Raw genomic sequence first — 12,630 nt, 5'->3', positions numbered from 1 at the left:
TAGGTTTTAAATACTTATCATTACTGTTTTTCCAACTCTTCCACAAAAACTTGACAAAATTCAAAACGGCAATACTTCTCTTTCCTTATTAGATCTTCAAAACACAAATATGATGGTTCACTGTTCAATTTTCTCAGTTTGTTCACTTTAAAGCTGAAATAGTATTTTAAATTATTTGGCTATGTCAAAAGGTTCTGTTATAAATGACCCATCAACTTCAATGTATGATGAAGATGAATTGGGTTTTCTGCCCATGATGTCATTTAAGATGCTCAAGTCTTTTACCATAGTTTGTCAATGATCTTGTTTTAGTAATATAATTGTATATATAATCGTTGATCCAGGGGGCTCACGGTAAGTTTATTAACAGGTGCATGTTTGTCAACAATTGAGAAGAATAATTTTACAAATACTCTGCTGCATCTGGATTCTTCTCCATATACTCCTCCAGGTGACCATCATTGACACAGGGGTGAGGGGGATGATTGCTGTTGGCCTGGTGCCTCAGTACTACAAGCTGGACCATCAGCCTGGCTGGCTCCCGCACTCAGTGGCCTACCATGCTGATGATGGAAAGTATGTGTCGGGCCCCTTCTTAGCTTAAAAATATGTTTCTCCACACTCTAAAATCTCCTCTTTCAAACAACATTATTAATATACCTCAACATTCCAGCATCAGTTTGGGATAATTTCAATGACATCGACTAAAAGGGAATATAGAAATAGGCCCAATGTTCCTCAACATTAAAGAATAAGAGATTTGTTTTGAACGTTCCACATCACCACTTTATGAACATTTGACCAAAGTTGAGATCACTACATGGCCTTGTGTTGTGAATCATGCAAGACTTAACAATCAGGTCTATAATTATTGGTACCCTTGAAATACTGAATAAAATAAATAATGCAAATACAGCGCTATATTGTATGCTCCAAAAAAATGGGTAAATTATTTTATAATACAATTGCTCAAAGAAAGAGCTTTTGTATAAGAAGAAATACAATTCTTCTTTTTTTTAAAGATAGGGGTCCAAATTATGAGCACACCTGGTTTCAATACTCAAGCACCCTCCCCTTGCAAGGATAACGACACTGAGCCTTTTTCCAAAATGTTTTATGATCTTTTCAGATCCTTGATATCATTCGTCTGCTCTTATTGACTGCCCTCTTCAATTCAATCCACAGGTTTTCAGTGGGGTTTGGAGACCAAGATGGCCATTGCAAAATGTTGCTTTTATGGCTGTCCCTGACAAAAAAAAATCTTGGTCGACCTTGAGTTGTTTTGTTCTTTCGACCAATCGCTTGGTCTACATGTTTAAAATAATTTTTTCCAGATGGGGAAAGGGGGATACATAGTCAGTTGTACAACTGAATGCCTTCAACTGAAATGTGTCTTCCGCATTGAACCCAACCAATCTGGTATAGCCTAGTGTTTAGAGTGTATAGTCATTGTAAATAAGAATTGGTTCTTAACTGACTTTCCTAGTTAAATTAAGGTTACACACACACACACACACACCACACCACACTCACCAAAAAGTTATTTTGTTGCCATTTACGTATACTCCATTACCAGTAAAACATAATCAAAACCTATTTCATTCACTTACTTGCTGTGCTGTTTCATTGTTCATTTGTTCAGTCGTTTCATTCTCTACCAGGATTTCATCATACATGTCAAGCAGTGAAGTTTCTCCTCTATCTGTCCGTGGCCTCTTCCTCAGCAGATACAAAAGTATCTATATCCACAGTAAAACGAGTCCTACATCGACATAACCTGAAAGGCCGCTCAGCAAGGAAGAAGCCACTGCTTCAAAAACCGCCATAAAAAGCCAGACTACAGTTTGCAACTGCACATGGGGACAAAGACCATACTTTTTTGAGAAATGTCCTCTGATCTGATGAAACAAAAATAGAACTGTTTGGCCATAATGACCATTGTTATGTTTGGAGGACAAAGGGGGGAGCTTGCAGGCCGAAGAACAGCATCCCAACCGTGAAGCACGAGGGTGGCAGCATCATGTTGTGGGGGTGCTTTGCTGCAGGAGGGACTGGGGCAGAGGTTAGAGTGTTGGACAAGGAACCGGAAGGTTGCAAGTTCAAATCCCCGAGCTGACAAGGTACTAATCTGTCGTTCTGCCCCTGAACAGCTAGTGTGTTATTTAATGGAAGGGCCTCCAACATAATCCAGGTAGAATCAGGAATTCCCCACTGTTCCTAGGCCGTCATTGAAAATAAGAATTCTTAACTGACTTGCCTAGTTAAATAAAGGTTAAAAAATGACTGATGCATAGAGAAATTGAAAATGATAATAAAAAGATTGTGGGAGCTGTTTTGTTGGACTTCAGTGCAGCTTTTGACATAGTCTGCTGATGGGAAAAACGTATGTGTTCTGGCTTTACACCCCCTGCTATATTGTGGATAAGGAGTTAACTGTCTAACAAAACACAGAGGGTGTTATTTAATGGAAGCCTCTCCAACATAATCCAGGTAGAATCAGGAATTCCCCAGGGAAGCTGTCTCGGCCCTTTGAAAAAAGTAATCTTTACCAATGACATGCCACTGGCCTTGAGTAAAGCCAGTGTGGCTATGTATGCGGATGACTCAATACTATACACGTCCACTATAATGGTGCCGGAGGGGATGGCTGCCGTTTTACGTGCACCTAACCAACTCTGCTATCTACCAAGAGAGTTCTCATCTATATTATTTGTAGCTGTTTATTTACTACCAATTCTGGCACTAAGACCACACTCAACGATCTTTACAAGCAAACAAGAAAATGCTTATCCAGAAGCTGCGCTCCTAGTGGCCAGGGACTTCAATGCAGGCAAATTTAAATCCGTTGTACCTAATTTCTACCAGCATGTCACATGTGAAACCAGGGGGGAAAAAACAGAAATCCTAGACCCATGGGTCCCCAGATCCTCAAAATTCTACAGCTGCACAATCGAGAGCATCCTGGCCGGTTGCATCACCGCCTGGTTTGGCAACTGCTTGGCATCTGACTGTAAGGCGCTACAGAGGGTTGTGAGTACTGCCCAGTACATCACTGGGACCAAGTGCCTTCACGCAAGTGTCATCACTGACATTTTCAACCTCTCCCTGTCCGAGTCTGTAATACCAACATGTTTTAAGCAGACCACCATAGTGCCTGTGCCCAAGAACACTAAGGTAACCTGCCTAAATGACTACCAACCCGTAGCACTTATGTCTTTAGCCATGAAGTACTTTGAAAGGCTGGTCATGGCTCACATCAACACCTATTATCCCAGAAACCCTAGAACCTGGGACTAAACACCTCCCTCTGCAACTGGATCCTGGACTTCCTGACGGGCTACCCCCAGGTGGTAAGGGTAGGTAACAGCACATCCGCCTCGCTGATCCTCAACACAGGGGCCCCTCATGGGTGTGTGCTCAGTTCACTCATGACTGCATGGCCAGGCACGACGCCAACAACAACATTAAGTTTGCTGATGACACAACAGTGGTAAGCCTGATCACCGACAACGACGAGACAGCCTATAGGGAGGAGGTCAGAGACCTGACCATGTGGTGCCAGGACAACAAACTCTCCCTCAATGTGATGAAGACAAAGAAGATGATTGTGGACTACAGGAAAAAGAGGACCAAGCACGCCCCCATTCTCATCAATGGGGCTGCAGTGAGCAGGTTGAGAGCTTCAAGTTCTTTGGTGTCCACATCACCAACAAACTACCATGGTCCAAGCACACCAAGACAGTCGTGAAGAGGGCACAACAAAACCTATTCCCCCTCAGGAGACTGAAAATATTTGGCATGGGTCCTCAGATCCTCAAAATGTTTTACAGCTGCACCATCGAGAGCATCCTGACTGGTTGCATCACTGCCTGGTATGGCAACTGCTCAGCCTCCGACTTCCAGGCACTACAGAGGGTAGTGCAATCGGCCCAGTACATCACTGTGGCCTAGCTTCCTGCCATCCAGGACCTCTATACCAGGCGGTGTCAGAGGATAATGTGCCATAGAATTATGTGGCACCATGCAAGCTGTGCTGCAGTACGCTGCAAATTTTAAAGGACAAACCACTTTTGACTACTGTCCAGTTGTGTGGTCAGGTGCCACAAAGAGGGACCTCTGAAAATTACAATTGTCTCAGAACAAAGCAGCACAACTGCCCCTTAAATGTAAATGGGGCGCTAACATTAATAATATGCATGTAAGTCTCTCATGGCTCAAAGTGGAGGAGATTGACTTCATCATTACTTGTTTTTGTAAGAAGTGTTGACATGCTGAATGCACCGAGATGTCTGTTTAAACTACTAGAATACAGCGTGGACACCCATGCATACCCCACAAGACATGCCACCATGTCTCTTCAGAATCCCCAAGTCAACATAAGACTATAGGAGGTACACAGTACTACACAGAGCCATCAGGTAACTGATAGAAAAATACACCTTATGGAACACCGGGGACTGTGAAGAGACGCACATACACATGATAAGACGCGCACTCTACAAACACGTACAGATGGATGTTGTATTGTAAATATGTGATAGTAGAGTAGTGGCCTAAGGGAACACACTAAATGTATTGGGTAAAGTGTTATGAAATGTAATCTCATGTAATATTTTAAACTGTATATACCTTTCTTAATGTTGCATATGTTGCTTATTTATTTCAGACAGTCTGTTTTGCTCATTTTGTATCAAGTGTGCCAATAATTATGGACCTGACTGTATATAGCTGCCCGAGCTGTGGCTCAGCCAGCACCCTCACTTCTCACCTCTGGCAATCCACAGGCTGTACAGTGGGAACACTATTGGACAGCAGTTTGGTCCCAAGTGTAATTGTGGCGATCGTATTGGCTGTGGGATCTACCTAGAAGCATTCAAGGACGGACAAACGACGGTCTTCTTCACCAAAAATGGAAAAGAAGTAAGCTAAGATTTTAGTCTCTTTCACACACGTATGCCTACTACATACAATCAAGCTCTTGCTGTCATTTGAAAAAGATTACTGCACCTCCCTCTGGTATTCATATGTTCTATGATAGGAATGGATATGCATGGTTATGTTTTGACAGAACAGCATGGTTATGTTTTGACAGAACTGCATGGCTATGTTTTGACAGAACTGCATAGTTGTATACTAATATGTCATATGGGTGACAGAGATTGAGTCTGGACCAGTCCAGGACCATTGAGTACTAGACCCAGACTAAGACCAGACCCGTGACCCTGACTACATGTACAGTATGTGGTCTCGTGAGTAAGACTACAAAATTGAGACTCCATCTCTGATATGTAACAATGAATGCAGATTCGCCACATATCAGAGATGGAGTCTCAATTTTGTAGTCTTACTCTCGAGACCACATACTGTACATGTAGTCAGGGTCAAGGGTCTGGTCTTAGTCAATGGTCCTGGACTGGTCCAGACTCAATCTCTGTCACCCATATGACATATTAGTAACATTGTGTTTGCATTTAGGTGGGCACGGTGGTGGTCCCAGCGTCTCCAGAGGCGCTCTACCCGGCCGTGGGGATGCACTCCCTGGGGGAGGAGGTGCAGCTGGACCTGCAAGTGGAGTGGGGGATGGAGAAGGAAGACGGCCTGATGATAGTGGACAGCCACGAGGACGAGTGGGGGCGTCTCCATGACGTCAGGTTCACCGGCTCAGTAAGGTCCTGGCTTTGCCTGTTGTCTTCTAGGCTACTTCATACATAATTAATGTTATTCACATAGTCTTCTTCTAGTGAAGAATATGAATATGAATAACATCATTTGTATGAAGAGAGAGGGTATGGTTAAGTTCCAATGTCCATACTAGCATACCACTTAGAATGCATGCCCAATATATTGCTTCATTCAAGTAGTATGCCAGTGTGGATATCGGAAATAGTCCTTATATGTTTGTATCTGTGTTTCAGTCTGTGTGTGTTTGAATGTTGGTGTCTGTTGGTAACTGCTGAGTGGATACCTGCCTGTGTTTGGCAATGGCATGCTTGCTGAAGGCAGCAGTTACTCTTGCTCTGTGAAAACAGCCTTCATACTTTAGCTACACCTGGGATTATCTCTACACACCTATAGATTACCAAAGTCTGTTTAAGGTGGAAAACTGAGGGGGAGGCCTGGAATGCTTGCTGCTTCAGAAGGAATTTTGATATGAGAGCATGTAGTCTTCCTTTGTTGACTGAACCCCCTACCATGTCCTTCAGATCCAAGAGAAATGTCATGGGTTGTCAAGGTGTGACCTAATTATTCACATTGTTTCATAATAGTTTTCTTATTGATATCACTAATCAGTGATTAATGATGTTTAGTGTTGTTAACCTGTGAAGGCAGGTAGCCTAGTGGTTAAAATGTTGGGCCAGTAACTGATTGTTGTTAGATCGAATCCCCGAGCTGACAAGGTAAAAATCTGTCGTTCTGCCCCTGAACAAGGAATTTGTTCATAACTGACTTCCCTAGTTAAATAAAGGTTAAATAAAACAATATAAATAAATAAACCTTTCATTTTGGTTGCCTGGCAACAGCAGGGCTAGACATTTTGCAGTTAGGTTTCTAAACCCAGTGCCCCAACATCGCAAGACTTCCCGGAATGCTTGCGATGCAGATTCGGCAGACCAGCCACAACCTAGATTTGCCCCAATGTCTTAAGTAGCTGTACATGTTATTACGCCAACATCTTGATCGTGACAAACTGACACGTTTTCATTTTCATCAAAAACAACGTTATATCGAAGGAGCGCCTTTGATTTGACGACCGTTAGACTCGGTGACGCGTTTCTGTGCATGAGCTTAGCTAGCCAACGTCGCCATCACATCGCCTACAAGCGTGATCGGGGATTTCTATTGGAGCAATTACTACATACACTATGTGGACATCCCTTGAAATTTGTGAATTAGGCTATTTCAGCCACCCCTGTTGCTGACTGGTATAAAATAGAGCACACAGCCATGCAATCTCCATAGACAAACATTGTCAGTAGAATGGCCCGTACTGAAGAGCTCAGTGACTTTCAACGTGGCACCATCCAACAAGTCAGTTTGTCATATTTCTGCCATGGTAGAGCTGCCCCGGTCAACTGTAAGTGCTGTTATTGTGAAGTGGAAACAACTAGGAGCAACAACGGCTCAGACGCGAAGTGGTAGGCCACACAAGCTCACAGAACGGGATTTTGGAATGAGATGTTCAACGAGCATGTAGTGTATCGTCATACGAAACCATATTTGGTTAGGTTGACAGTTAGAGATTTTTTTTTTTTTAAGCCGTGTAAAACCACAGCATTTCCTCATTAGAACTTTGTCATATCATTGGGATGATTCTTTTGGGATGGTTACTTTTCTTTTTGAGAAAAAGCAGAGTGCCTGCCCGCAGGTATTTTCCCTTAGCTCATGTAAAGTGATAGGTCACTACAAAATCAGCGTGGACTCCACATTTTAATATGTGAAAATGTCTGAAAATTAACATTAAGCTCAGTGACCAAAATAAGTATGTAAAACAAGTTCTTTAAAAGAATGTGGTTAAGAAAATCACTTGTTTAAGGTAACCCACTCTAATTTGGTGAAACGTATAAATGGAACACTAGTCACTATAATAATGTTTACATATCTTGCATTACTCATGTCATAGGTATATACTGTATTCTATACTATCTATTGCATCTTACCCTATGCGTTCTGACATTGCTCATCCATATATTTAAACATTTTTATTCCATTAATTTACTTAGATTTGTGTGTATTAGGTATTTGTTGTGGAATTGTTTGATATTGTTGCACTGTCAGAACTAGAAGCACAAGCATTTCGTTACACTCGCAGTAACATCTGCTAACCATGTGTATGTGACCAATACATTTTATTTTTTGACGTATTTCAGTTGGTTGGTTTCTTCCTTCATATTAGCTTTCCCTAGCCTTTTCTCTCTCTCGTTCACTCTCGCTCCCTTACTCTTTTCCTGCTGTGTCGGACGTTTTTCCTGGAACAGTACATCTGAGACCCATTGTAGGACAGGTGGTGCCCAGCTCTGTTTGTGTGTCTTTAGATGGGTGTTGAAATGCACAGACACACTTAAAGAAGTGTAGTGGTGTAGCGGCCAATAGAGCAGTGCATGCAAGGATACAGTACAGTAAGTACAGGGGGGCCAATTGGCCATTCCCTGCAGATTCAGTGTGTTGGTACAACGCAGGGCTAGAAAAGCTGCCCTCGCTCTAGACAAGATATTAATAGACTAAAGATCTGGAGATTAACTTTTGACAAACAATAGGGATTTGCTGTTGTTTTTATTGCTACGATTCACACTGAGTGATTCACTCACACTGAGTGAGAATGATGGTAAAAGAAATGGGGCAGGAAATGTAGACTATGAGACAGACATGGCAGGAGTCACATAGTAAGGACAGACACTCCTGTATCAGTTGGAGAATGTAGCCAGCCTCTGTACAGTACTTGAGTGCGTAGGAGGGTATGAATGAAGTAGATGCATGACTGTATCAGAAATACTGTAAAAGCGCCAATGATTAATGGCGTGAATATCAATTGTGGTTGGATGCTGTTGGTATAAGAAGGAAGGGATGCCATGGGGGCAGGATATTGACTTTGCTTGGGGTAATTTTCCATGTCTCACTCAGACACACCAATTGTTAGGCTACCTCTCTCAGCAGCCATGTGTCTTTCCCTTTTCTGTCTGTTTGATTGCCTGTCTCTCCCACTGTGTCCATCTCCCTGTCTGACTGTCTGTCTCTCCCGCTCTCTTTTTCCTGTCTTGGTCTCTCACCATGTCTCTCTTTCTGTCGTTCTGATGTAGATTTATGATGGGGGGGGTTGTCTGTCTGGCTGTATCCGTCATGGGGCAGGCTGTTGGGCTGGTGTCTGACTCAGTGGGGAGACACACCATACCTGCGTTAGCATGGGGGGGTAGAAGAGTTGTGCAGGGTTAGGGAGTGCAGCTGAATGGCCCCGGGGCAGGCAAGGTAAACTTGCTTACCTCCTTCACTTTTTAATTACAACCCCATACCGCGTCACCGCAACAGGGTAGCCTAGTGGTTAGAGCGTTGGACTAGTAACCGGAATCTGTCGTTCTGCCCCTGAACAGGCAGTTAACCCACTGTTCCTAGGCCGTCATTTAAAATAAGAATTTGTTCTTAACTGACTTGCCTAGTTAAATAAAGGGAAAATATATATATAAATAAATATAAAAAAACAAAAAACACTCTGTCCATTCAACTGCTGTCCGAAACCCTGTGTCCACTCCACATTGACCCTGGCAAGTGGCAATCCCAGCCACACCACTCACACACTTCCCAAATGTGGAGACAGCAGCCCATTACTTTTTTTGGTAGGCTAAATCCAAAGCCAGGAAAGGAAAAATAGATTCTGGCATCTGATCTTAAAGCAGGATATCGTGTCCTGATGTCACACCTCGTGAAATATAGTGGAGAACATGATTAGATTATTCTGAAAATATTCTAGCCATATTTATGCCAGGGTGGGAACTCCTCATGCGGGATATGTGGAAAGTCTGTGTGTCTGTCTGCAGTGCATCAAGCCTATGTGTATATGTGTGTGTACGTGTTGGTTCCAGCGTAGCATAGTCCTGGCATTAGGACTAAAATCTGCCTGGAGCGTTTTAAAACAATTATTGTATTAAGAGGTGCTGACATACCCAAGGAATGAAGGTGTTGACACAGAACTGTATGGTTATGTTTTGACAGAACTGCATGGTTATGTTTTGACAGAACTGCATGGCTATGTTTTGACAGAACTGCATGGCTATGTTTTGACAGAACTGCATGGCTATGTTTTGACAGAACTGCATGGCTATGTTTTGACAGAACTGCATGGCTATGTTTTGACAGAACTGCATGGCTATGTTTTGACAGAACTGCATGGCTATGTTTTGACAGAACTGCATGGCTATGTTTTGACAGAACTGCATGGCTATGTTTTGACAGAACTGCATGGCTATGTTTTGACAGAACTGCATGGCTATGTTTTGACAGAACTGCGTGGCTATGTTTTGACAGAACTGCGTGGCTATGTTTTGACAGAATTGCGTGGTTATGTTTTGACAGAACTGCATGGTTATGTTTTGACAGAACTGCATGGCTATGTTTTGACAGAACTGCATAGTTGTATTTCGCTCAGATGATGAAACCGTCTCCCACATAACATTGCTGCTTTGTGGCATCCTGCAAAGGTTGGCTAGATGGTGGCTAGACATGATTGTGGGCACAGCCCTGTCTTGCCCATGGTGTAGGAAGGATAACCATTGGGCTGAGGCTTACCATCTCTGTTTTAGTTCTACACACAATACCCCATAATGACAAAGTAAAAAAAGTGATGTTTTTGTAAATGTATTAGGGGAATGAATATTTATGTAAATGAGATATTTCTGTACTTCATTTCTAAGTCAATACTTTGTAGAAGCATCTTACAGCTATGAGTCTTTCTGGCTAAGTGTTAATTTATGCTTGATCCGAAAATGTGGTCTGAGGCTCTCCGTATGGAGGGTATGCCGCAATTGCGGAGCCTCCGGAGGCATGCAGAGGCCAAATTTCAGCTCGGTACTGCATCGCCGTAAGCCTCCCAAATTTTGTAATGCGGAGGGCTCCGTATAGCCCCACATTGGCATGATTGGTTGACAACTTCCTTCATAACAGCTCTGCACTATTCCCGGAAGCGCAATAAGAATGACTGACCTGACTTCACCGTAAATGCTGCACGGCCAATGCAGACGTCGAATTGACCATGCAGCACCTTTAAGTCTTAGAGCTATCAGAGTGGGAAATTAACTTTTTGGTCCACATGCCAAACAACATAGCACGTGAACAAAACGATGTAACTTGCCTTGTCAATTTGACCAAACGCTACATATTGGCTTTGGATTTATTTTAAACGGTTCCCAAATGCTCTGTGTGACCACCTGCCAACGTGGCTAGAGAAATATACATTCTTACCCGCCAATGACTAAATGTACCCGCATTTGGCGGGTGTTAATTTCCAACCCTGCTGATCATTGCTAGACAACCATTTTCAAGTCTTGCCATAGATTTTCAAGTTGATTTAAGTCAAAACTAGCTTGGCCACTCAGGAACGTTCACTGACCTCTTGGTAAGCAACTCCAATGTAGATTTGGTCTTGTGTTTTAGGTTATTGTCCTGCTGAAAGGTGAATTAATCTCACAATATCTGTTGGAAAACAGACTGAACCAGGTATTCCTCTCGGATTTTGCCTGTGCTTAGCTCCATTCCAATATTTTTTTTTTGTGGAAAAACTCCCCATTCCTTAACGATTACAAGCATACCCATAACATGATGCTGCCACCACTATACTGAGTACCACTCGCCATATTTGTAAGCAATGTTCTATTGGATTTGCCACAAACATAACACTGTATTCAGGATAAATAGTTTATCCACATTTTTTGCAGTATTACTTGAGTGCCTTATTGCAAACAGGAAACATATTTGGGAATATTTGTATACTGTACAGGCTTTCTTCTTTTTAATCCATCAATAAGGTTAGTATTGTGGAGTAACTACAATGTTGTTGATCTGTCCTCAGTTTTCTCTTATCACAGCCATTAAACTCTGTTTTAAAGTCACCATTGGCCTCATGGTGATATCCCTGAGCGATTTCCTTCCTCTTCTGCAACTGTGTTAGGATGGATGCCTGTATCTTTGTAGTGACTGGGTGTATTGATACACTATCCAAAGTGTAATTAATAACTTCACCATGCTGAAAGGGATATTCAATGTCTGCCAATCGGTGCCTTTCTTTTCGAGGCATTGGAAATCCTCCCTGGCTTTATGTTTGAATCTGTGTTTGATATTCACTGCTCGACTGAGGGACCTTACCATTATCTGTATGTGTGGGGTACAGAGATGATGTCGTCATTCAAAAATCATGTTAAACACTATTATTGCACAGAGTGAGTCCATGCAACTTATTATGTGACTTGTTAAGCACATTTTTATTTCCGGAACTTATTTAGGCTTGCCATAACAAAGGGTTGAATTCTTATTAACCCAAGACATTTCAGATTTGAATTTTTAATTAATATGTTAAAAAATATGAAAAACAACTCCACTTTGACATTGAGGTGTTATGTGATGACAACATCTAAATTGAATACATTTTAAATTCCGGCAGTAACACAAGAAAATGTGGAAAAAGTCGAGGGGTTTGAATACTTTCTGAAGGCACTGTAGGAAAAATAGGTCAAATTACCTATCTTATAGGTAAAATTCAGAGGCCACCAGGTTCATAGTGACTGTTTATTAGGATCCCCATTAGCTTTTGCAGAAGCAGCAGCAACTCTTCCTGGGGTCCACGAAAAACACAAAACATGACAAGTGCAGGGTTAGGGAGTGCAGATGAATGACCCTGGGGCAGGCAAGGAGAACCTGCATACCTCCTTTACTTTGAATTACAAAACCACTGTCCGTCCGTCCAACCGCTGTCCAAACTCTGTGTCCACTCCACATTGACGCTGACAAGGGGCAATCCCAACCACACCACTTACACAATGTGGAGACAGCACCCAATTACTTTTTTTGGTAGGCTAAATCCAAAGCCAGGAAAGGAAAAATATATTCTGGCATCTGATCTTAAAGCGGAATGTCATGTCCTGATGTGTC

At 42.4% G+C, this 12,630-nt stretch overlaps 1 protein-coding gene across 4 annotated transcripts in view; it reads left to right on the top strand.

Moving 5' to 3' along the window:
- LOC112254690 (SPRY domain-containing protein 3) overlaps nt 1-12,630 on the top strand; it is a 68,996-nt gene that overhangs the window by 18,544 nt on the left and 37,822 nt on the right. For 3 of the 4 annotated variants that reach the window (XR_006083774.1, XM_024427473.2, XM_024427471.2), the window contains exons 4-6: nt 452-576; nt 4,785-4,920; nt 5,476-5,664. Coding sequence is in view for 3 of the 4 variants with exons in the window: in XM_024427473.2 (XP_024283241.1) it covers nt 452-576; nt 4,785-4,920; nt 5,476-5,664 (450 nt within the window). In the remaining variant the exon portion in view is untranslated. The remainder of the gene's footprint in view (nt 1-451; nt 577-4,784; nt 4,921-5,475; nt 5,665-12,630) is intronic. The other variant, XM_042324558.1, reaches the window with a different exon arrangement.

This window comes from Oncorhynchus tshawytscha, linkage group LG07 (genome assembly GCF_018296145.1).
Source record: "Oncorhynchus tshawytscha isolate Ot180627B linkage group LG07, Otsh_v2.0, whole genome shotgun sequence".
NCBI classification, from domain to species: Eukaryota; Metazoa; Chordata; class Actinopteri; order Salmoniformes; family Salmonidae; genus Oncorhynchus; species Oncorhynchus tshawytscha.
The sequence above is the reverse complement of the archived record's forward strand: the minus strand, read 5'-3'. Positions and strand labels throughout refer to the sequence as shown.